The sequence below is a fragment of the Epinephelus fuscoguttatus genome, linkage group LG24, assembly GCF_011397635.1.
Source record: "Epinephelus fuscoguttatus linkage group LG24, E.fuscoguttatus.final_Chr_v1".
NCBI lineage: Eukaryota > Metazoa > Chordata > Actinopteri > Perciformes > Serranidae > Epinephelus > Epinephelus fuscoguttatus.
Window position 1 is genome coordinate 5006083 of NC_064775.1, and position 25339 is coordinate 5031421.

The following is a 25339-nucleotide window of genomic DNA, read 5'->3' on the forward strand; positions in this document are numbered from 1 at the left end:
TACAAAATAAAATTCCTCAATCTATTTACACAGTACTTTGGGAGTCATGATCCTAAATGTTAAATCACACTGTCATGACATTATATTTCTTATTCAAAAATATCTGAATCAAATAGCTGTCATACATTACTTTTTTTCCAACAGCTTCTAAAGTCTCAAACGGGCATCACTTGCATTTAAAATGAATGGCAACTACACATTTTGAGCTGCAACACAAACCAGAGAAAGCCATCCTATGATTCCTCCATGAAAACAAGAACCAACTACACCAATAAATCTTAATAGTTTTATTGTCTTTGTTCTCATGATTTTACAAATATGATACTTCTGCAATTCAACTTTAACTGTGCAACACAATGGCATTATGGACTGTTAAACTCGACATCCCGAGGGACGTCTGTGACTCCAGGGAGCTGTGAATCCTGCAGACCAGGGGCCTTATTTGGGTTTGTGTTGTTTTTTTTTAGTGTCATCCTACGAGTGTTCTGAAACAAGAGTCAATCTTGCGTGTTACATTTCTCATCGTTCAACTCCGGCCTGCTTCTTTGTCCGCAGGATTCACTAGCAGCTTTAAACACACGATTTCTCACCCCTGACGTAATGACGGCTACTGTCAGGAGGGGAGGAAGCCGGGTCCCTCCCCTCCCTCCATCTCTCCCTCCCTCCCTCCCTCCCTCCTCCCCCACAGGTCAGAGAGCGACTCCTCGGACGTGGGCTTGAATTAAGTTGTACAGTCTCTTTGGATGAGGCTGGTGGTACTTGGTCAGAGCTGCAGGGCTGCTTGTCTTTTTAAGAATGGGTGATCTCGCCACGTAGGTTTTTGGGACACCAGTACAGATAAGAACAATGGCATGCAAGACTCACATACAGACCCACTTGTTATTATTTCTTTTTTTTTTTTTTTAATAGAAAATAAAGATTCTGACATAAGTACAAGCACTGAGCCCTCGCAAACACCCAACAGCCAAGCGTATTGGAAACTTTACGGAGGACGAACGACGCCTAAACCGACGACGTTAAGAAGTATCGGGGGCTTGCGACGGTTAAGAACCATTTCAACACAACAGCTGGCATCTTTTCATATTCAGTAAGTCCTGTTTTGAGGACATAATACATCTCACATTTATATTATTTCTTCTTCTACACCTTTTTACTACAAATGTATGTGCTTTTGATTCAAAACAACTCGGGAAAACTGAGAGAAAGAAAATAAAGATTTGTTTTTCAACGACAATCCACCCCACTCTGGCCAATTTATTGCAAATGAAGTGATAACCTCTGAACAGCAACACACACTTCAATATGGCACAAGCGTCTTCAAAATGACCTAAATGCATCGTCGTCGTAGTCGTGGGTGAATATCAAAAACCAAACCACACCATATCTAAAAATATTAAGACATTAATCATCAGTAGAGCAGAAAAGAAATGCTTTTTTCCCTCTCCTCGTCGAAACATGCAGTCTGCTGCTCTGCAAGCAAAACCCGATTCTGGACCCATTGGTGAAACGTCAAAAAGAAAAGAAAAATGTCTTCGTCTCAAATGCATATGAACACTGCAAATGATTAGCCTCGCCAGTCGAGCTAATATACTTCTATTATTCATGACAGGAGCTGCAGACTTCAAAAAAATCCAGGTCACTGTGCAACTGAGGATCTCGCTTTCCTCTCTGATTTGAGGGCTGGATGACGATTCCTTCGCGCGTTAAAATGCACACTGGCCAGCAAAGTGAAGCATGTAGTGACTAGACTCCTTTTGAGTTACACCTCAAGATATTTCAAAATATAAAGAAGCAAAAAAAAATATCTTGGTTTAAAGCACTCTGTTTGCTTCCGGACGTCTTTTCTGACCCACTTTCATCGAGCTCCGTGTGTCACCTTAAGACATTTCATGTGCTTATCCTAGTGAACGTCAGCTTTGGCACACTCTCTGCTGAGGTACCTAAACAAATATTTGTCAAGTACTGAAACTACTGTTTATTCCCCCCCATCGAGGATATTGTTGTTGCATTATACTTTATATATAGAGGAGTATTTTTCTCTAAAATGTCTCTGGAGTGTTCAGGAGAGAATCTACACATGAAGGCATTCTCCTCCAGCCCTTTCTCCGAGGCTGCCACGTGGAAACCCCCCGACTACATCCCTCACAGCAGCCCCATCTACGTGCTCACCATTTATCCCACTACAAAATCCAAATAAATATCTTTTAAAATAAGGGCAAATTGGTAAAACAAAACAAAAAAAATGAAGCTAAATCAATGTAGTGGCCTCATAAATGTAACACAAAACTCTCAAAGTACAATAAATCCATCACCGTCCAGTCCTCAGTCAAATAAAGAAACAAAGAAAGAAATATTACAGGGAAGGATATATCTAGAGTAGTGGTTGTTTTACAATGGCGCCTATGTCGAGAGAGTGACTGGGCATCAGTTTGTCATGTTGCAACTTCTTTAAAAACTGCATCTTCTTCCCCCCCGTCTCTCTTCTCTCTCTTTGCCCGGAGGTGATCATGCTCTGTCTGATCAAAGTCTTTGACCTCTAACCCTTGGCTCCCCTCCCTCCCCTTCCCTTCCCCAATCAAACGCTCCTCCCGCTCCTCTTCCTCGTCGGCTCAAGAGGGGGGATTGTTCAGTCGGCGTAGTGCATGATGGACTCGACGTAGTTGCCGGGGAAGAGGCCCGTGGTCCCGTTCATCACGCCCTCGTACCAGCCGTCGTCGTTCTTCTTGATCACGTAGATGATGGCGCCCTCCTGGAACGAAAGCTCGTCTTCCTTGTCTCGAGCGTAGTCGTAGATGGCCACCACTGCAGGAACATAAAGGACAAATTGTAATTAGAATTAACCATACTACGTTTGGCGTAAGGCTGACATGAGTAACTGAGGGAGTGGTGCAGCCTCAATGCCTGTTTCAGTATTTTAGGATGGAGCAGTGAAGGCTGACCTTTCTCCATGTAGCTGCGTGGGGCCCAGGGCGGGTCCTCCTCGGCGTAGGGGTCACTGTACTCCACCACCGCCGACTCCTCTTCATCCTCATCGTCCTCGTAGTCCTCTGGCGGCGGAGGAGGAGGTGTGGGCTCCTCAAACACCGGCTCCTCGGCGGGCGGAGGTGGGGGCGGCACGTCTGAGACTGGAAATAGTTTTCAGGCAGGCGGGAAGAGAAAGAGGACCAATTAGAGGCGGAGGACGGAGCACAAAGGCGACTGCGTTAGTCAGGGATTCATTCTCATGCACTGGAGACAGGAGCAGAAACAGACCATGCTGGATGCATTCAGATGCTCAGCGCTGTGCTTTTTATTCACTGTGGAATTTAATAACCACAGCACTTTAATATTAAACTGCAAGCACAGTATGTGCAAACACAGAACGGCGTGACACAACAGGAACAAAATGTGCACACACTGATTCAACATGCATTTACAGAAACTCAACAAGGGACCTTGGTTAGAGGGATTCTCCAGAGAAATCACAGTGACGCCACATAATATAATTACACAGAAACTTGATCATGCTTATGAACATGCGTCATTATTCATGTCATGCTTTACATGTCTTTTTGCCTTGCTGACACATATTGTCGTGTCAACAAGTGGTCAACCACCAACATCTGCTGCCAAAGGGACCAGAAGTCACCTCCCACTTAGTTATTGTTAAAAATTCACATCTGTGGTGCAGAAAAACAATCAAACAAAAAACAATCTGCTCATCGTGACAAAAATATGGAATACTGCCAGCCATGAAGGCGATGTTCTTGTTCACAAAAATCTATGTGGCAGATAAAAACACAATCCCTAGTTATCTTATATTCCACTCCAGATGTACAGAGTATGGAAGCCTACTGCCGCCAATGTGATGACAAAAAAACAAGAGAGATACTAAGTCATAATTCTGAGATACTACATCATTGTTACTATATAATATACTAAGTTATATTTTTAAGATACTAAGTCATTATTTTGTGATACTAAGTCCTTACTTTGCGATGCCAAGTCATTATTTAGGGATATTAAGTCATTATTTTGAGATACTGAGTTATTTTTTTAGATACTAAGTTATTACTTTGCTATACTAAGTCATTATTTAGTGATATTAAGTCACGGCATTGCCTAACTAAGTAATTATTTTGCCATATTAAGTCATTACTTTGAGATAGTAAGCCATTATTTTGAGACACCAAGTCATTATTTTGAGATACTAGGTCATAATTTTGAGATATTAAGTCATTATTTTGAGATACTAGGTCATTATTTAAGACACTAAGTCATTATTTTAAGACACTACAAGTCATTATTTGGAGACACTAACTCATAATTTTGAGAAACTAAGTCATAATTTTTCGAGACTAAGACATTATTTAGCCATACTAAGTCATTATTTAAGGCACTAAGTCATCATTTGGAGACACTAAGTCATTATTTTAAGACACTATAAGTCATTATTTGGAGACACTAACTCAGAATTTTGAGATACTAAGTCATTATTTTGACATACTAAGTCATAATTTTGAGATTCTAAGTCATTATTTTGAGAAACTAAGTCATAATTTTTAGAGACTGAGACATTATTTAGCCATACTAAGTCATTATTTTGAGATACTAAGTCATAATTTTGAGATTCTAACTCATTATTTTGACATACTAAGTCATAATTTTGAGATTCTAAGTCATTATTTTGAGAAACTAAGTCATAATTTTTAGAGACTGAGACATTATTTAGCCATACTAAGTCATTATTTTGAGATACTAAGTCATAATTTTGAGATTCTAACTCATAATTTTGAGAAACTAAGTCATAATTTTTCGAGACTAAGTCATTATTTTGAGAAACTAAGTCATAATTTTTAGAGACTGAGACATTAGCCATACTAAGTCATTATTTTGAGATACTAAGTCATAATTTTGAGAAACCAAGTCATCATTTTTCGACACTAAATCATTATTTAGCCATACTAAGTCATAATTTTGAGATACTAAGTCATTTTGAAAAACTAAGTCATAATTTTGAGATACTAAGTCATTATTTTTAGACACAAAGTCATAATTTTGAGATACTAAGTCATTATTTTGGGATACTAAGTCATTATTTTTAGACACTAAGTCATTATTTTGGGATACCAAGTCATTATTTTGAGAAACTAAGTCATAATTTAGCCATACTAAGTCATTATTTTGGGATACTTAGTCATTATTTTGGGATACTAAGTCATTATTTTGAGAAACTAAGTCATAATTTTAGAGACCAAGTCATAATTTTGAGATACTAAGTCATAATTTTGGGATACTAAGTCATTATTTTGAGAAACTAAGTCACAATTTTAGAGACTAAGTCATTTTGAGAAAGATTCTCTGTAATTTAACATACTTAGTCATTATTTCGAGAACATATTTCATTAGAATGGTTTACAGGATTTTTCATCACACGGGCAGATATGGACCTCCATAACAGAGCCACCTGGTGCACCATGATGTTTGTTATATGCACTAATACAGGTATAAAATAAATGTCCTGTGACAGAGTGATAATAATACTCAATTCATAACAAAACGTCTCCTGAGTTCTCACTCTGACAGTTACACAATTATAATCTAAGATGGCGGCAGCAGATCCCTGACCCAGCTGATGTTGGAGGTTGATCACTCGTTACTCCAGTAAGAAACTATTCCACCAAAGGGGACCAATCACTGACACTACCTGTTTGGGAGAGGACTAAAAACAAACAGTGATCATGCAGTGGGGGAAGTGAGGGGGCTAAAAGCCACTTACTAGTCTCCTGAACTCGGGCCACAAAGCCCATCAGAGGCAGCTGAGGGGTGATCTGCATGGAGGGGGGAGGGGGCGCAAGCGGGCCTGCTATCACCAAACAGTATCAACGCACAGAGATGGAGGAGGAGGCCAGAGAGAAGGAGGGACAGCAGAGACAGGAGAAAATGAGGTTAGAATAACCAAGAGAAGCACAGAAGAGTTAACGAACAGGAACAACACAGAGTAAATGCAACATTCACAGCATGGAAACAATTATTTTAGCAAAGCACAGACATGACAAATCCATCATTATTATTATTATTTTTGTTCCACCTGCAGCTACAGAGACACAGGATATAGGACAAGACTCCCATGTGGCAGATTTAAGCCTGTTTGTCGCTAGCAAAAATTAGCATCAGCACAGCTAACTAGGGCTGGGCGTTATAACAACTATGTACGGGATATCAGTATATTTTTTCATCACAGAGCTATCCTCCATTAACACACATAGATCTAAAATAGTTGCTCTTTCTTTAATAAATCTCACATTTATTCCACATAAACTAATAAGGAAAGCTCAGGCTGTTCACCATTTCAGTTTCAACACCTACTGCAGAAATAAACTACAGAAGATCACAGGTGCGTCAGTAAAACCAGACAGTGTCAGAGACAAATGGAGGACAGAAGATTGCAAAGAGCAGCGCGGACAGAGAGAGCTGGTGAAGTCCAGTGAAGGCAGCGAAGTTGATGGGAAATGCCAGAGCACAAAACCAGACAGGAGATCTTTTCTTTAAAGATGCAGAAACATGACAGACTGGTGATCTGCTCCCCTCTGAGATCTACAGGCCGGGAGAGAAGCTGGACTCTTTCATTCAGAGCATTTCACAAAAAAGCAGAAGGAACAGTTCATTTAAGGTCAGAGGATAGAAGACTGGGAAATAAAGAGGTTGAGGTTGTTGGATTTCAACCACAGATTAACAGGTGTCACTGTGTGTATTATTTAGGGTCAAATCTAGATCAATAAGTTGTTTTCAGTGAATTAAATTCATTCCTGTGAAAATACACTAAGAGGTTTTATGTTTAAGAACTTGGCTATGATTTATGGACACAAAATGTGCGCACACACACACGTAAGCAGTACCTTGGTTCTGGGCGAAGTGCGGTCCCCCGTTGAGCTGGCTCTGGTTGTGCGCCATGTTGGGCTGACCGGTGACGGACGAGGGTCTGCGGTACGGCAGCGAGCCTCCCACCTGCGAGTTTTGGGGCTGCTGCACCGGGCGGTTCATGCTGTAGAACTGAGGAGCACCTGAGAGGAGGCGACACCAGGGGGCGGCAAAGAGTCAGTGAATGCTGGCATGTTTAGCCTGCAGGAAACTGGCCCAGGCCTGTATTTAAATGTTAAATATTCATTAACAGTTATAAAAAACAGGAGCTTGCTTTGGAATATTTTATAGTAATAGCTGCAAACAAAGCAGCGATAATTCCTGGCAGAAGCCGTAACAAAATGGCAACAAACTTTTTATTGACTAAATGATTCAAATTAATTCATCAGTGTTAACATTTGGCTAACAGGGTCTATTTGCTTCCCTTAACAGCAGCACTGCCATTAACTGACACAACAACAACATCGACAAAAAGGGCAGAATAAAATCACATAAATGAAGAATTCACTGTGCAAGCATTTCACCACACAGCTCATGCATTAAACATCAGAGAAACATCATCATCATCATCATCGACACAGACACAAGCAGCTGATGAGATGCTGTGAGAGATGAAGAGCAGCAGTGGAAGATGGGAAACCCGAGGCAGGTGGCGGAGGAGCTGCTGAGACTTTTGATATTCCACATGAATTTTGATAAATGTTCTGAAGTGCTCAAGAGTGACCTTTAAAGTTGAATTCATTTTTGAGCACCTGCTTGTTTGAGGAGGAAGGTGCTGGAGCTGATAAAATAAGGCTAAATGTTAATGTTAAATGGAAGCCTGTCGGACTGCATTGTCGTGTTTTACCAACATTTCCTACACTTTGTATGAAAAGGAAAAGAAAACTCAATCAACGCCCTCAACAGTCATAACCTTGACCACATATATGATCACAAGATCCATCTGGTTTTTAGCCTCGGCCCGGCTGTTTCGTCCACCCCAGAGTTCGCCTGACAGCTTTTACACCAGCCTAAACAAACTGAACCAAACTGGCAAAGACACCAGTGTTCACTTCAACCAAACTAAACAGATTGTGCCGACCACACTCTCAAGGACTTTGAAAAGACTTTTAAAAAAAGTCTGACACCCTCTCACTTCGACAGACAATGTGAGCTTTTAGTCACACGCTGCAAGATGTTGCAAGACTACTAGATTATTTCCCATCCTGCTCCTGGTAGAAAATATTACACCAAACTCTCTTTAAGAAATATGACATATTAACACTTCTTTACCTGTCTGCAGAAACATGAAACTCTGAAAACACAAGATAAAAAGGTGTTTTCTTCAACCTGGGCCCTAAACTGAAGAGCGGACGAGGAGAGAGAGGGAGCAGCAACAGGCAGAGGAACATGTCTGAATCCAGCTGAAGGTAAACACAGACGTTCATTTCTCCTTTCCGTTATGTTGTCGGATAATCATACTAACAATCCGAGGCTATCTGTGTGAAAAAAATGCACTTTTAGTGAACGTATTTTGACGTTGTTTGACGCTGTCTGAGTGCCCTGTTATTTTATATAGCGCGTGCTCATGGGCTGCAGGCAGGTCAGCCCTAGCTTCATACTGGAGAAATGTCACATATTGAACATCCTATCACTCATTTAGACAAAAGTAGATCGGAAAATAGGGCCCAGGTTGAAAAATACACTAGTTCCCCTTTAAATCTCGACGGCATCAATATAATCCACATATGTAAACTCTATTAGTATTCCTTTCACAATAAAGCATGCCAGCGGATGAGCACATCAGGGTGTTACAGGCAGGGGGACGCAGGATGGAGGGTGTGCAGAGGAGTGGGCGAGCTTCTCCCACCGGGTTACACTCACCTTGTGCAGGGTTGCCGTAAGTAGCGGGGCCCGTGCCAGTGGGGGCCGCGGAGGCAGGGAGCTGGGGAGGGGGTGGGGGTACAGGCGGGATCTCTACAGGGGGGTTAGGGGCCTGCGGGGGGCCGTCTAGGGCAGAGGTAGGGGGTCCAGGGGTGGTGGCAGTGTTGGGGGGAGGTTTGGCTGGGTTGGATGGGACGGGGGCTGAACCGAGGGGATTAAAGAGGTAAAAAGAAAGAAGAGAGAAGACAGGTGAGGGAGGTCAAGACAAGATCAGAGTGAGAAGGGAGGATTCCAGTCGTTCCAGGGTTCCTACACAGCCTCATGTCACTTTCATTAATCTCACACTAGAGCATGCAGGAATCCTGGATACTAAAGATTAGTCAAGTTAGTGAAGAGTTCAGGCACACACAGAAATCCTGCAGCCATCTGCTCGGAGGAGAAACAGGAAGCAGGCATTACCTGGGAAGGCGGTGGGCGGGGCTGGGGTCGGCACGGCGATGGGAACGCCCACGCTGCCGCTGCCGCTGTTCTCTCGGCTGCTGCTGCGACTGCTGCTGGGGTGGCTGCCTCCGCTGCTCCCACTGCTGGTGGTGAGTAGGGCAGCAAACACGTCAGACCACAAACGCTCAGGCACACTGTCACACCTCCATACACTCAGACCTCTGATGCAAAAGCTTGTATATGAAATTGTAATAGTTCATCTGTTTATTTCAAACTGTCTCTGTCTGTAAATGCAATCAAATCTTCACATATCGCCCTTTTTGACAAGTAGTTTCAGGAACTATGGAGCCACAGGAACCAACTCAGGAACTAAGAAGCTGATGAATGGACAAGTAGAGATGCACTGACTTTAATTTTCTTGGACGATTTTGATTTCTAATGTTTTAAAAGTCCGACCTGCTGATTCCAATTTTGGCCAATTCCTATTTTCTTTCTTTCAAAGAGCTATAACTGAAAGTGCAGAACATTTTTGTAACTTTTCTTTGACAAAAATAAATTGTATATTCATAATAAAACACTGCCTGTTAAAATGACTTTTAAATTTTCACCCAGCTGCACCAGGTTACAGGACCTTCTCTCACTCACACTCAAAATAAAAAGTGCTCTGGGTTACTGCACAGAGTTTTTAGTGCAGTAAATTCAGCTTTGTGTAACACGTTTTGCTTTCCTTACAGAGACCAGGTGCAACACATGTATGCTAACATGAATTATTTACATTTTAGAGAAGAAAAATCCCAGAAAAATTAATTCTATACTGTGTATGCGGGTCTATTAAAGAGAGTCAACTCCTTATTATCTATCTAAAACTATATATTTATCTATTAATCCATGCAGAGTCTCGTCTCCTCCTGCTTGGCCCATAATGCATGGCGCATGGTGCAAGAAGAGTCAGTCCCTTTGATTACTCCGAGAAGAAAGCCCAATATTAATTACAACTTTTCCCCTGATGGTCTGAACAAGTCGTTAAATTTGTTGCTCATCTCTTCTTAAAAATGTAGTCAGAATGAGGGTCTGATGTCATAGTTGAGGGGGCGTGGCAAAGTGTCAGTATTTGACGACCTGGGAGTGAGAAAGGGTTGCACGGCTGTGACTAGAGTCTGTGTACACGTGTTTGAGATCATGAACAGTTATGAAAAATTAGTACACGAAAAAGGTTTTGTTTTTTATTTTTAGGGTGGAGGGGTGTATACTCTATACGCCGCTTTCCCACAACATCTGCTCTGTGACACTCACACAGCCACCGTCTTAAAGCGAAGGGCTGGCCAGTAACAACTGTGAATATGACAAGAAATGGAGTTTCACGCTTGCTTTTACACATAAAAAGTACCAGAAGTAGTTGTGTAAAAATTGAAATAAGAAGTATTTCTGTTGAAATAACGTCCTGCAGGTAATGTTCTTGAGTTCCTGAGATTGTTCCTGAGCCTCTTGAAAAGTTCCTGCTATGGAAACAGGCTAAAACACACATCGTTTACTTTAAATGCAGCTAAGTTGAATTTTTCATTTTGGATTAAAACACCTGGTATCATTAATCTTTCTAATCCTGCCTTGTTTTTCAGTTGCAACTGACTGTGCAACCAGCCTGGAGCGCTACATATCAGGTACGGTATGTTCAGCATGTTGAAGTCTTCCCGGCTTCCCAATAATAACTCACATTATTAATGTGGCACCCTCAAGAGCATTGATGCGTTAGTGTGAGCTGTTATGCCTTTGAAATGACTATGTCACAGTGATATAAAAAAAAAAAAAAAGCAGCTGGAAGCCTCACCAAGGACACACAGGTGACGCAGTAGCGACACAAGACAAAAGACAAAGATACGACACGCTGTAAAAGCAGGAAGCGTCAAGACACATGTTTGTACGACAGGAGAGAGCGCATGGCTGAGAGATGGAGAAAATGAGCTGTGGATGGAGCGGTGCAGATAAAGACTCGTGCTGAGAGGAGAGTCGGGGAAAGTTATCTATTTTAAAAAACATTTGGCCAACAGATGGGGCGCAATGACGAAACTTTCCATGTTGTCCCCCCCTTCCAAAAAACCCATACTTTTACTTCACTCACAGCAGACAGGGGAATCTATGAATATCTCTCGTGCTTGGGATGAAAGAGTCGTCTGGGGAGATGAGCTGACATTGGGTTGACAGGACTGTGGGGGCGACGCTGCCTATTTAATGACTATTACCATAGGAACCTGTGTCTAGCCGTGCTAAATACAGCTCTGGATCTCTACCTTGCCCTCATTCCTTTGTCCTTATCTGAGCAGCGAGGAGGGCACACAGGTGAGGGATTTTCAAATTAACCAATCGGGGCTTTCCCTGGGTGCAGGCGTACAGAAAGGTTAATGTTGGTCACACTTTAGGTGGAAGAAAAAAGAGGGAGTCAAAGATTTCCACGAGGAGTCATTTCAGAGTAGAAGAAGGCATGTTCACAGGAGCTGGCTCGCACTTTAAGTGTAGGAAAGGAGAAGAAGAAAGGGGGGAGGAGGTAGAGGAAAAAAGGGGGCGTGTTTAAGAAGTGTAGAGAGGCATGCTGGGAAGGGGGGAGGGGGGTACCTGTACGTGCGGTTCCTCTGATTTACGGATGCAGTGCGTGCAGGGCTCTGCTGTGGGTGCGCCATGTTGCGCGTCGGGCTCGAGACGTAGTCGTTAGGGACAACGGGTGGACGCACCGGCTCAAGCGTCCTATAGGGGGAGTGGCGCCTGCGAGAGGGTCAGGAGGACAGGAGTCGAGGAAAGGGGGGGGAGGGGGGAGGGGGGGGCATCCACAGAGAAGTGTAGGGGAGGGGGGAGGAGGAGGAGGAGGAGAGCAAGAAACAAACAAGTGCAAACTTAAAAAATGGGGTATGACAGGTGGTGAACATCGGGGTTGGCTGGGGTGAATCCACAGGCGGAGCAGGGCGGAGTCAGGACCATCGCTGCTGTCGGCTAAAAAACACATATGAAGGTGTGCTAATATGTTGAGCAAAAATATAAGCGTTTATGCAGAACACTGTCAAGTCTGTGTTTGTGTGTTTTATACTGAAAACAACATCACTAAAGCTGTGATCCTGAAACGATATGATAATATTTTTGTGGGGCTTTAAGTCCTGAAAAACGACATCAGAGTGACTGCTGATTTGAATTAAATACCCATCTGCTCTGCCACAGTGTCTCTGAGCACGGCTGCCTACACATTGTGAGCTAGAAATCTTCAAATTCATTAAATAAAAACGTACAAGTGTTTGTTTTTTTTACCCGACAGCAGCGCTACGCTGATGATGTCCTCAGTTTTAAAATGGGGGAAAGAAAAACACAACCCTGAGATTTATTGATCTGGGACTGAGGAGCTGTACTGGCATGTAAATTTCCCAGCTGACACAGCAGGGTGACCCATCTCTGAGCACTGTTGCTATGGCAAAACGTTGCTATGAGGAATATGGGGCAGCCAGGAGTGGGCGGGCTGGGTCACAAACACACAACTGAAAGTAAATTTGAAAAAACAAACAAAGAGGAACAACAGAAGACAAATTAAAGAGTAAGATGTCCGCCCGTTGCCACAGGCTGCGGCAGGAGGTGCGTCATGGAGGGTTGGAGCTGTGGTTGATCGGCATGCGTCTTGAAGGGACAGAGACACACATACACACGCACACACACACCTCTGAGGGTCGATATGAAGGGGTGGACACACTCAATCACTCACAAACTCGGAGACAGACAACTCTTGAAGGTTATGGAGAGGGGGCTGACGTAGGAACACACACATTTTCACACACACGCACACAAACGGCACTTGACGCCCGGGAAGGTCCCACAGGTGACAAGAACACAACATTTATGTGCTGCGCGAAACAGACGCCCTGTGGGATAAGAGATACCTTCAACAGTCAGACACAGAACAGAAACACATCAAGAGCACCTCCATCTTTGGGATCCTGAGCGCTTACAGACAAGATGTAAGAACAATAAAACAGTTTCTCTACATTACTCTGGTTAATCAAGAGGTCGTACTCTGATTAGAAAGTAAAGCACAACAAAATCAGAACAAAAAGAAGTCAAAATTTAGCATCGTCCAACTGGTAGCTGCTGGTAACTCCCCCCCTGATTAGTGCTGCCATCAGGAGCAGTTAAATTTCTGGCTGTGACCTTTGTGATCACGTCCCTCCGGTCTCCTGACATTAGACAAATGCCAATAAAAGGTTGGGAGATCTGAGAGCTCGCCGCTTGCACACAACGGCCTGCTGAAACCTGGGCTCAGTCACAACACAAGGGGCTTTCCAGAACCAATCACATGCCTTCTTTGTATTTTATCAAACTGCATGCTCAAATTTGACAGTTTCATGTTTCGAGCACCCTTTACTTCAGTAAAATGTCAGTGTTTTTCGCCTGAAGCGGCGCAGTGGCTGTGTGATTAGTCTCCTCGTCTCACTGCAGGAAGGATCGCTTTCAGGCCTCGGTGCTTTCTGAATGGACTTTGCTTTTTATCAATGTGACATGCAAGTTTGTGTGAGCTGTGTGAATCGTCCAGGTACGATTTTTGTAGGCGTGTGGCGGCCTTGCCTTCCCCTCGTGTCAAAGTGGGTGTCAATGTTCAGAATATTCAAGTTTAATGTTACAAAACAACAGAAACGTTCTAGTATCTCTCTTTTGCCTCGCCGTGCTACCCTGTTGCTGCCGTCAAATGAAACTCATGAGCTTGTGCTTAGCATATGCTTTATGATGTATGTACAGTATGTGTGCAAGAAACTGTATAAGGAGCCAGATTTCAGCCTGCAGTTTGGTGTGAAAACCTCTCCTACATTTGGAGAGAGAGGGCGAATGGAACAAATGAGGTTGAGAATCTTAAAAGAAGGATCCTGCCGACCCTGTCTGACCAGCACAGATGAAAAGCCGAAACAAAGAACACCACTGCGCTGAGAGCTGGCACTGAAGTGCATTTTAAAGCCCCTAAGGACACTAATTAAACAAGGAGGTAAAGGGTTGATGATGAAACTGGGAGCAACCAGGCCCGTCTGAAGAGCTTGTGGTTATGCTCCCAAAGCCACAAAGAAACACAGATACATTCGGCCTCTGACGGACACATCTCTGCACTCCTTGCGTCCATCCGAACACCGTTACATACCCAAGGGTCCCTTTCCCTGACATGGGCGGGCTGGGGGGCTTCTGTGTGGGGGGGTTGGTGCGAGGCAGGCCGCCTCCTCCGGCCTTCATGTTCTGAGCGCTGGCCTGTGGGAGGAGAACATGGTTGTAGGAATCTCTTTGTAAGAGGTAGGGAAATTTAAACATATGAAACAAAAAGTGTCACAACATGAATCTGTCTTTAAAGGAGCTGTTAGAGAATTATATTTATTCACTTTCATGCGGCATCAGATGAAAAGATCGATACCGCTCTCATAACTGTCAGTTCAATATGAAGCTGGAGCCAGGAGACGGTTCGCTTATGCCTCGTTCACTCTTACAGACTTTTGCCGTGATTTTTTTTAACCTTCTAACAGATTTCGGAGCTCCCCTGCAAAAGCTTCTTCTCAATCTTGCGCCTCTTCTAGATGTTCAAAATGTTATCGGACGTAATGGGTCAAATCTTGATAGTGAAGCGAGTCATTTCAGGGGGGCTGTGGCGCTCAAAAAAATTAATACACTGATATACAGACGTCTCTTCGCCATGCAAGTTGAGGGGTGAAAGTCTTATGTGCCCCATGGCATCACGCAACGGACCTGGGAGTTGTATTTCATGGTTTAACCACTATATCAATTTGGCTTCAAAGCCCGGTGCACTTCCTGGGGGCTTGTCAAGGACATGTCGGTGAGCTACGACAAGTGTGAAGGGGAAACCTTGGGAAGTTGTAGCACTACAAATAAGAACAAAACAGTGTGCCTTGTGTTTGCAACTAGGGTTGTCATGAGAACCGATACTTCGGTACCAAGTCGATGCTAACACGCAAAAGATACGTCTGTACCTTTTTTGTTTTCAGTACCGGAAGTACGGGCGGCCCGTGTCGATTCCTGTCGGAACTGACGGGGGCAGTATACGCGCGGCAGTCTGTGCCGAGGATGAGCGCCGAAGAAGAACACCTGTTCTCCATTGTCTTTGCTAGAAATAACGGCTTCTCCAAGTGCTAGAGCTTAGATCGGGCCCAAAAAATCTAGCCCGACCCCACTCGAGCCTGTGCATGTTCTGTCCGAGCCCATCCCGGCCCGTCCCTCTAACTGTAATTACGAGCCTGAGACCGGTTTAAACCCGAATTTTTTTAAGGATACGAACGTGGACATTGAAGGCTGACTCTCATCTTTCTTTCCATGGCAAGCCTTCGTCATGTGCCTCTTAACTGTCGAGGTCCCCGTCTTTTTGCTGTCATATACCAGCATCGCACTGCACTTGGTACACTCAACAAACCCGACAAACACATTGTCACCGTCGATGACTCACATGTGCGCGGCCAGTGGCGCCGTCAAGGTGTGATCGTTGGTTCCATAGCCTAGGTCTATTATGAGGAGCCCGACCCGTCTGAGCCCGAGGATAGTGGCCGGAAATTACGGTCGCGTCAGGTTCGGCCAGAGAATCTAAGCTCTAACAAGTGCTGCTGGAGCCACAACACCTCGGCTTGTCGAAGAGTCTGGTAGTACGAATCGTGTGTGGAGATATTTTGCATTTGAGGCAGATGAAAGCGGACTAATTATAAACTCGCAAAAACCAGTGCCTCCGAAGTTTCCAGACCAAAGAAGGAAAGACTTCAATCCTGGCTAAACACTTAAAGACAGACACCCTGACTTGCTGAAAGAATTCAAGGTGAGTGAGCGTCAATATCTGTTTTTGATTTTTAGCATGGTATCGAATGAGTATCGAGAATCGTGGAAATTCACTGGTATTGGTATCGACTACTGAAATTCTGGTATCGTGACGAGCCTGTTTGCAACACAGACCAAAGTTGTTGTTGTTGCACCAACAGGAAACAGCCTGTAAATAGTGAAGACGTGGGAACAGTCGGCCAATGACAACAAAAAAATCCTGTCTCACGCATCAGTGGTTTGGACTCATCCTGGTGAATGATCTTGTAGTTGTTTGACCTCCTGTCGCCAATCAGTCATGTCGTGTAAAAGCCACGACGACTTCAAGACCCCCGATTACAAACCAGCAAGTTGTGTAGTGTGAACTGGCATCGGCTTGGGTTGAACATTAGATATATATGTTAATTAGTGAGTGTACTGAACAGAAATGAGTGGTATCAATCTACCCATCTAATCGCGACAAGAAAACAAATACACATATTTCTCAATATGACTTAAACGGCAAACAGACTCCTTAAAATGTAAAAGAAAGAAGAGCAAAGACAGCTCTCACAGCAAATCAAAACCAAAAAAACTCACTCAGAAATCACAAAACTGAGGCTCTTATTTTGAAAGTCTTACCTTAAACCTTTGCAACCACTACAGTTGATTATAAAGACAAAATTAGGGCAAGCAGAAAGAGAAAGAGAAGAAGAAATCAGAGGATTAGTGTGTAAAGGAGGAGAGAAAACAATTACTCATGCATGTGGCACAAGCTGGTTACATTCAGCCGACAATGGCTCAGTGTTGACATCTGAGGAATCTGTTCTTTGAGACCTTTGTAAGGTTGAAGATACACATTTTCTGGAGAACAGCCGTCTCTTTGTTCACAGTCAGTGTGAAACTAGCTTTCCAAAAATCAGCCACTGTCACCATTTAGTAAATAGCAAGATCACTGCACAGGAACCTGTTAGCAGGAGCAGGTGACGGATTTATAACAACACAGAGTATATTTAGCCGAATTTATATCCTGTGTGACATTCGTTTCCCACCCTGCTGAAAAGCAGAGGCATTGATTTTATTCTTACATTACTTGAAACCCAGTAGTGACTGTTTGACCTCTAAAAGTCCTTTCCATTGGATTTTTCTGCAGTGAATAACCCACATTAACACAACACACTTCTCCCAGACATGTTTTCAACACTCTTTGACGAAGAAATAATACCAGAGCAACTTAAACTCCCTTTTTTAAACACTGAGAATGACCAAATTACCTTCATAAAGTGGCGTGTAGTTGGTGTGATTCCCATTTCTTTCACCAGCAGATTTATCTATTGCCCAAATTTACCACTAGTAATTAGTTTCACTTTAAATCCCATCAATGAAAGCCAACAGCGCTTAATTAAGACCTCCCCTTCGCACTGGCAGCAGTGAGTCATCCACACAATTAAGTCTAATTGATGAAATTAAGGGGAAAAGAACAAAATGACCACCTTGACTCCGTGGCCCATGTCGTCTAGCATGCTGTAGTCGATGGGCTTGCGGATGTAGCGCACAGGCCTCTCTGGATTGGCTGGGGCGATGATCTTGTGTGTGCGGGAGGTGTTCTTGTTGGTGGTGAGGATGCCGATCTCCCGCCGAGCTACCTTCTCTTTGTGGATGTCCACCGTCTGAGAACAAGAGACAGGGGACATTCATGAGTACCCGAAGGTGTCGTCTGTGACATGGCTTAAAGGTGGAGCTATTTTATGAAGCTTTTGTGTGTTAGCCGCCCACCTGTGAGATGTGGTTGATGGAGGACTCCATGCGGCGGAGCTGCGACGCCTGGATGTCGAGCATCTGCAGGACATTGTTGGCCAGCGTGTTGATCAGGTAGGCTACGCTGGCCAAAGACTGGGTGGTGTAGTTCTTGGTCTCCTCCAGCGCCCTCTGCTTGTCTGGAGACTGGATGACAGGAAGGACAGCAGAGAAGAGAAACGTTTATAAGATATATTTGCATTAAGGTGTCCAGAGTGAGGAGGGTGACAATTCAGCTTGTCTTGTGCAACAAATGTTTAAAACTGCAATCTTTGAACACATCTTCATCCTGACATCATATTATTTCATGCTGCTAGTGCATGAACCTTCAACCCATATGACGTGATAAAAGAAGCTGAACGAGACTTTTCTCTCTGTGGGTATAAGGCAGCTAGTTAGTGTGAGCTTTCAAACCATGTGCAGCATGCAAGGGAATAATCTTTTCCCGAATGGTCTGAATAAAGCCTAGTTCACATTACACGATTTCCACCGCGACTTTGACGTCGCAGAGGATCTCGAGAGCCAACTTGGGTCGGAGGCGAGATGGCAGATAGTCTGCCACGACGAGTCCTCATGTGTGAACAAGCCTACGAGCAAGTCACCCCCTCGTCTGTGACTGGATATCTGGCATGCTAGAAAACTGGAGAAGTCTGACACGACGGCAAATTATTTTTCTGTGTGTAAGCCAGGCTAATCCACATAAAAGAACAGGAAGTTGACCATTAACACACAGTAAAAACACATATAACTCATATCTCTGTTGTAATTAAAGCAACAAATTAAAATAACATTTCCAATAGTGATCAGTGGGCATTTACGTTTCATGAATGGCCATAATACAGCTCTGTAAATCTCCCCCCTGCTGAAGAACGTGTGCATTTTGCCTATAAAAATGATTAGTCGAGATTAAGGACCCTGAATGCAATTTGTTGCAGCAGGATGAAGGAGGAAAACTGCTGCATCCAAGGTTTCAGTGCCAAGAAGCAACATTTAAGGTAAAAAAAAACCCCTTAATGGTAAGGAAGTGAGCACGTAATAGAGCTGCAGCCAGCCAGTGTGAAAGGAGACTTGTGAGGCAGCGTGGGCACATCAACAGGAGCATCAAAGGGCAGATGGATCAGCTAATGTTGCTGCTGGGAAGCAGTGTTCCTTACTGACACTGAATGTATCGCAGCATGCACGGCTGAGGTACAGAACTCAAGTCCTTAATTATTCAAGTAAAAGTGTATATATTCGACATGATCAATACATCGTGAAAATGCCTAACAGCCTGTTCACGCTTCTCAGATGTGAAGATGTGCAGCTCGAACTTGTCTTAAGTGATAGTTAACAGACTATTGTCGGCTTCTGCAAAAAACAAGCAATCTCAAGATGCCATGTTGGGCTCTCGAAAAAAGTGACGGACATTTTTCAACATTTGGTGGACGGGCAGAAGGAGCCTTTAAAGGGGAAATGCGATGGTCGCTTTGCACCAATTTCTGGCATTTTAATCGATTAATCTGGAAAAAAATCTGCAGAGTAATAGATCATGAAAATGACTAGTTGCAGCCCTGAAACAAAACCATTAATTATCAATTTCCAAGCAGGCGTGCACTTCCTTCTGTGTGTACAGCATAGCAGCAAATTGATTACAGCACACTCTGGGTCACAGCTGCCTTTGGGTTGTGATTGGATATTGACAGACTGATTGATTTTATTCAATCTTCTTTTAATTTACCACTAAAGTTACGCTGTGGGTGTCAACTGGCAGGATGGCCCTCTGCCCCAAGATACTGACATGTCCAATGTAAGTCAGGAAATAAGAAGAATCTGTTCACATCTGTAAAACACAGTAGATGCAAACTTCTTCCTTAAGAAATATCAGATGATTATAAAACTGAATAAAGATAACAACATGACAAGAAGCAGCCCAGAGAAGCTACAGGCAGGGGTCGTCCCCACGACTTGAAACAGCAGCATTCTCAGAGCGATGACATGTCTGTTCCCTTTTATACGAAACAGACGGAGCATGTGATGCAAGATCAATTTGTGAGAAACTGCATTCCAATCCAACACATCACCAAACACAGTCTGCACACAGACAGCATCACTTGGAGGAGTGTGGAGGGCGCAGCATTAAGTATGAAGACAAACAGGTTATGTGGCAAAAGTCATGAGTGTAGCCGCAGCTGCTACCTGCGGGGCTGAACACAGACATTCTTGATCTACTGGCTACACCTGCTAATGGACGACATTTTTGGGAAGGAGAAGATGGATGTATGGACTGACGACCTATGAGCCACAGCAAAATTGTATACGCCTTGGGTTAGTGGCTGAAGAAAATTCAGTGTGAAAGTCATTTATGTGAGGCAGCATGCCAGGGATTGCCTTGACACCCACAACTAGTGGAGGAAACACTGAACTAGACGCTATTGATAAAGATTTCGCATTTAATATTGATCGGTCATATCTGGCTGATACCCGATCCTCTTAATGAGGTCAGTATCGGCCCTGACGTTGATGTAGTGGATCATACTGGTTGCGGGTGACCCACATGCTTTAAAGCTTCAATCACTGCCACAGTAATTGACATCTAAATCATTATTTGAATGCCTTGTTTTATGTTTTGTTCTTTCATCAGTACACTGGTGGAGGAAAGTGAAGGAGGGTGGCGAGGGTCAGACATGAATGAGGCCACTGTCCTTAGTGCAGTCACTGACCCCTGCTATCCAGCAAGGAACAGAACAGCTGAGACAAAATGTGGATGGCCATCTGAGTTATTAATAACTTCCAGAAACACTGGATGCAACAGTCCACCTTTCACCATCTCTTCCCCCTCTCTATAGACCCTTTTACACTGCCAGATTTGTGTGTCCTACTAAAAGTCGGGTCAGGAGGTTAATCAGCGTACATGAATACGATTGATTACTTTTACCCTCCTCCCCGATCCAATCACGTCACGTCAAATCTATGAAAATTTGCAGGTAATAATCACTGAAGCATGAAAGCCCCCAAATTGGTATTCAAGACGGCGCCAATATTAGTGCATTCCTATTATTAAACAGAAATGTACAATCAATTAAACGCTCTGTAGATTTAAGAAACAAACAAACAAAAACAAAAATAATGTCAAAAGTCAAAAACAAATTACTACCTGAAAGCATGCGCCTAAACATACCTAAAAGTTGCTTAACATTAATATGATTTGAGAGGAACATGCATGTTTGGGTGTTTTGTGTTCTACTATATTGTTTTGTAGGAAGTCTTTTTTTTTTTTTTTTTTGAAAATTTCCCCATATTGTTTGTGTACTTATTTACTGAGCAAAATAAATTCAAAACGTCAAAGTAGCTGGTCAAGCATGCATGATACAATGTCTTATTTGCTGCTCCAGCAGGCGTTTCCTCACTAAAAAATGTTTCTGTGATCCAAAAAACATCAGTGACTTCAGTAACAAAAAATTCTGATCTAGCACAGGGATTCTCAACTTGCTTTGCCCGTGATCCCCTCTTGCAAAATGACAGGAGACCAGGGGCCGTTTAATAAACAAACATTAATAGTAATTATCAAATACAATGAATAAACATTAAAAATAAAGGCAAATTTTTAACCTTTCGCTGTTTGCTGTCCTCACTTGTGCTTTTTTGATGCACTCTGGCACCTTATTTAAAAAGTATGACCTGTTTCTTTTCACTATCAATTAGTTACCAGGGGCCAGATTTGGCCTGCGGGCTGTATTTTGTCAGTGCAAAGCTATTGTTAAATTGAAATTTGTCATCAATATTTAATGAAATTATTTACAGACCAAAATATATTTTAAATGTCATAGTAGCTGGTGAAACCTATATGATGTAATGTCTTAATATTAGTTGTGCCAACTGGGTTTTATTAGCTGAAAATGATCCTGGGATACAAAAAACATCAATGACTTTGGGAACAAATTCAACCACCTGAATATGGTCCAGGGTGCAATGCAACTGCCCGAAGGCTCTGAATATGACACAGCCTTGTCTCGCTATGACTCTTCCAATACACAAGTGAGATCTGAATGAAACACACCAGCTTTACTCCTCAGGTGGTTGTTGAAAGTCACTGTGGGAACACAAATGACGCCAGGAATGCATGAGGCATCAGACACTTTACTGTGAAAATAAAGGAGGAATTTTAATTCACACAAATGATAAACTATACTACACTATCCTGGCCACAGTGGTTTTAAATTTGAAGAATTCATCACATATGAAACCCACTTCAACAAGTGTCCATTCCTACATAACTAACGTGACAAGAAATCTAGCTTTCCCGACAAGACAGAGCGAAAATGTGCATTAGAAGAGATGTATTCCACTTCATATCCCCCCCCCCCCCCCCCGACAAATACTCCTGGCCAGCTGATCTATACGTGCTAATACCCATCTGACAGCAGCTGTGAAAACCTTGCAGAGTGAGAAGAAAACCAGGGCAGCCAGCCAGACAGCAAGCTGCCAACATCCAAGGGCCGCCACCGCCTTCACAGGACAACCTGTCAGACCTGATCAGCCCTGTTCATCAAGGATGTCAAATTTCAGCATCACACCTTGTCAAAACCTCTCCCTGCTAACACACTGGTCCCAAATCCCACATCCTGTGATAATGTGGAGTACAGCATGAGGTGACCAAAACTGCTCCCACCTGCAGAATACTACAAATCAAAAGCTCTGGATGGGATTAATTACACTCATACACACAAGTCAACAGCAATTGACCAGAGATGCAACACTGCACTGCCTTTCCCAACCTGAGGAGCAATGCATGAATGAAGACACAGATCAAGGCAATGCCTGGTTTATATTGAGCATTTAAAATGGTTAAAGCCATAAATCACGTGCATTATACAGCTGTAAGAGCAAGTCGCAGTGTCTCAGCCCAACATCATAAATCAGTGGTTGTTGGTAATATTGTCACGGCGGTTAATCTTCTGTCAAACCAAAGCTCATCGCAGATTAATCTGGCTTCATATCGCGTCCTACATCTCCGGCCGGTGCACGATCAGCTGGCTGCTGTAGCGGCGGTGATTGATCCCGCAGAGAGCACAGAAATTGATTTTCACGGTGCCTGTTTGGTTATTTAGACCGTGGGGTGATGCCGAGCAGCTGGCTAGCAGGCTAACAAGCTAACGCGATAGCCTCGATGGATGTACAAGCCACACACACACTTATGTCGATACAAATATGAACCCATATACAATGTTGATGCCCATTGACGCGTATGTAGTGGGGAGATAACAAATAATGCGTTTAAATGTCTTGACAGAGGCTTGTTTTTGCTTTAGCCGAAGCTAGCTAGCTAACACGGCAGCGTTAGCCGCAGCTAGCCTAGCATCGGTTCGCCCCACCGTGATGCCCGTCAAAAAACCAAACTACACCGCCTTTTCCTTCACGCGCGAGACAGCCTACCTGGACATAGTTGCTCTCGCAGTACTCCGCGACTCTTTCCAAATTGGTGAAACTGTCTAGTAGTGCGCTTCGTCCAGCTGGAATCTCCTCTTCCAGAAGCATTTGTAGCTCCGCCATTTTCACATCTTTAGCGGAGCGGTGTGTGTGTGTCTGTGCGGGCGCTCTCTGGCGCCGCCGCGGCTGTGTGCGGTACTGCAGGGCTCTCCCAGCAGCTGGTGGAGAGCAGGGGTTCCCAAAATTCATAATGTCGAGGACTGAAAATGCTTCTGTGGTGATGTGGTTTGCAAAATAGATTTAATGCGCTCACATTTTTATAGGTCTTAGATTCAGGGATATTATACTTCCACACCAACTCAGTGAATAAAAGACTTAATAATAAAATAAGAAGGGAGTGTACTGTACTTGTCAGAGGGGAGGCTCAGGTGTGACTTTGTTTATTCAATATATTTTTTAATATCATGACCTTCCCTGGCACTGCAGATATTTTTCATTGAGCCTCCCTTAATGACTGCAGGAAAATGCATGACCCTACCTCCACCACAAATAACCATATTCCATGTGGCTGGCTATGATAAATGATTTTGGAGATGTTGAACCCTTTGAACTCAACATTACAAAGTTTGTGCTTCTTTTGATGTCAGTTATTGGAGTATCTTCAAATGCTTCAAATCTGTACAACCTAAGCTAAAAGGTTATGTGAGTCAATAACCCATAGTAACTGGTGGGAGTTTTTAAATTGTATCATTAAAAAAATACAAAAATCTGACTGTTTTTTTTTTAAATCAGATTTTACAAATTATTATAAAAATAAATAATTATTTAACAGACTGCTACATGTAGAAACATAAACAAAATATTTCTTTATATTCCTTCAGTTATTTAAACCATGCACATTACTTAGTTGTTGAGATATGGTCATTTTTATTTTTTTACACTACACATATCATTATGCAGTGATGTCATTCCCAGTGTCCAACGTGACAACATGGAAGACAGAAACCTTAACTTTCTGCTGCAATAAATTACAGCTATTATGGTTTTTAGTTTAGATTGATGTATACAGGATTATGCAAACAATGCTCTCCCACAGGCATTACAGGGAAATCATGGTGTAATTACAGCAAAATACTGTGTTTGCAGAGCACATATGTTGACATAAAGTGACATCATGACAGGGATAAGATAAGCCTTGGCTTTCTGCAACAAAATTATGGTTTTTATTTTAGCTCGATATACATACAGGATTATGCAAACAGTGACCTCCTGTGGCCATAAAGGGGAAGTACCGGGGTAAGCATGGCACAATACCATGTTTGCATGGCAAATAAGGAAAGGTAACATGAGGTCATGACAGGGGAGACAGTTGGTTTTGTTTTCTGCTCTCTGCTAAAAAAAAAAAAATGCTGTGGTTATTATGGTACGTATTTCAGATCTATTCAAACAGGACCATGTAAATACAACGGGAGGTCCATTTATAATGTGTTCAAGAAACATGTCTTGGGTTTTAGGGTTCTGAGGGCATCTAAAATAAATCCAAAAAATCTAAAGTTGAATGTCCCTTCCCTACACAAAGTCGAAACGCATAACTCCCTCCCCAGTGCATAAAAACATAAAGTGCCTACCTGGTTTGGCACCACCTCTTCACCTCTCATAAATCATGAGTAATTTCTGAAGCTATATTTATGTGTGATGGTGTCAGTCATTAATGTTGTACTTCATATTTAATTTATGGAGAGGGTAGTAGCTTTTTTCTTGGGATGGGGGTGTTCCAATACCCCCCATCAGATTTGGGCCCAATCCCCATACCCCCCCTTGCCCACTACCCCTTGGCCCTCGAAATGAAGCAACGAGGGGTAGGGGTTGAAATCTTTCCCTAGGAATTGGGACACCACTCACTACGTCACCGTGTCGGTTACATTCACGCATACATGCGAGCCGTCTACATTTCCAACCGGCATCTACAATGGAGTCTCCAGTTGAGTTCATCCTACCGTTTGCGTTTGCTGTATTCATCATGCTTCGTCTGATGAACGACAGCCGACAAAATGATATGTACGACAGGGGACTTCTGCTAGCGAGCTAGCTAGCTAACCAGCTAACATTACGAGGCAGCATAGTTATACTAGCTGGC

The 25339-nt window shown here is 43.1% G+C and overlaps 1 protein-coding gene across 21 annotated transcripts; it reads right to left on the reverse strand.

Moving 5' to 3' along the window:
- Positions 1-272: 272 nt before the first annotated feature.
- On the reverse strand, positions 273-23365 carry LOC125884652 (abl interactor 2-like). 21 transcript variants are annotated; one of them, XM_049569649.1, is made up of 12 exons: positions 23209-23365; positions 17776-17943; positions 17493-17669; positions 16642-16659; positions 14357-14460; positions 11812-11958; positions 9223-9344; positions 8764-8964; positions 6879-7043; positions 5759-5845; positions 2940-3125; positions 273-2802 (listed from the first exon to the last, which is right to left on the reverse strand). In XM_049569649.1, exons 1-12 carry the CDS (start codon positions 23323-23325, stop codon positions 2627-2629), a joined length of 1668 nt encoding a protein of 555 aa, XP_049425606.1. In that variant the 5' UTR covers positions 23326-23365; the 3' UTR covers positions 273-2626. The 21 variants fall into 21 exon arrangements, with proteins under 21 accessions (XP_049425606.1, XP_049425605.1, XP_049425604.1 ...); XM_049569648.1 differs by having other exon boundaries at positions 5759-5842; positions 9223-9347; XM_049569647.1 differs by having other exon boundaries at positions 9223-9347.
- Between the last annotated feature and the right edge of the window lie 1974 nt (positions 23366-25339).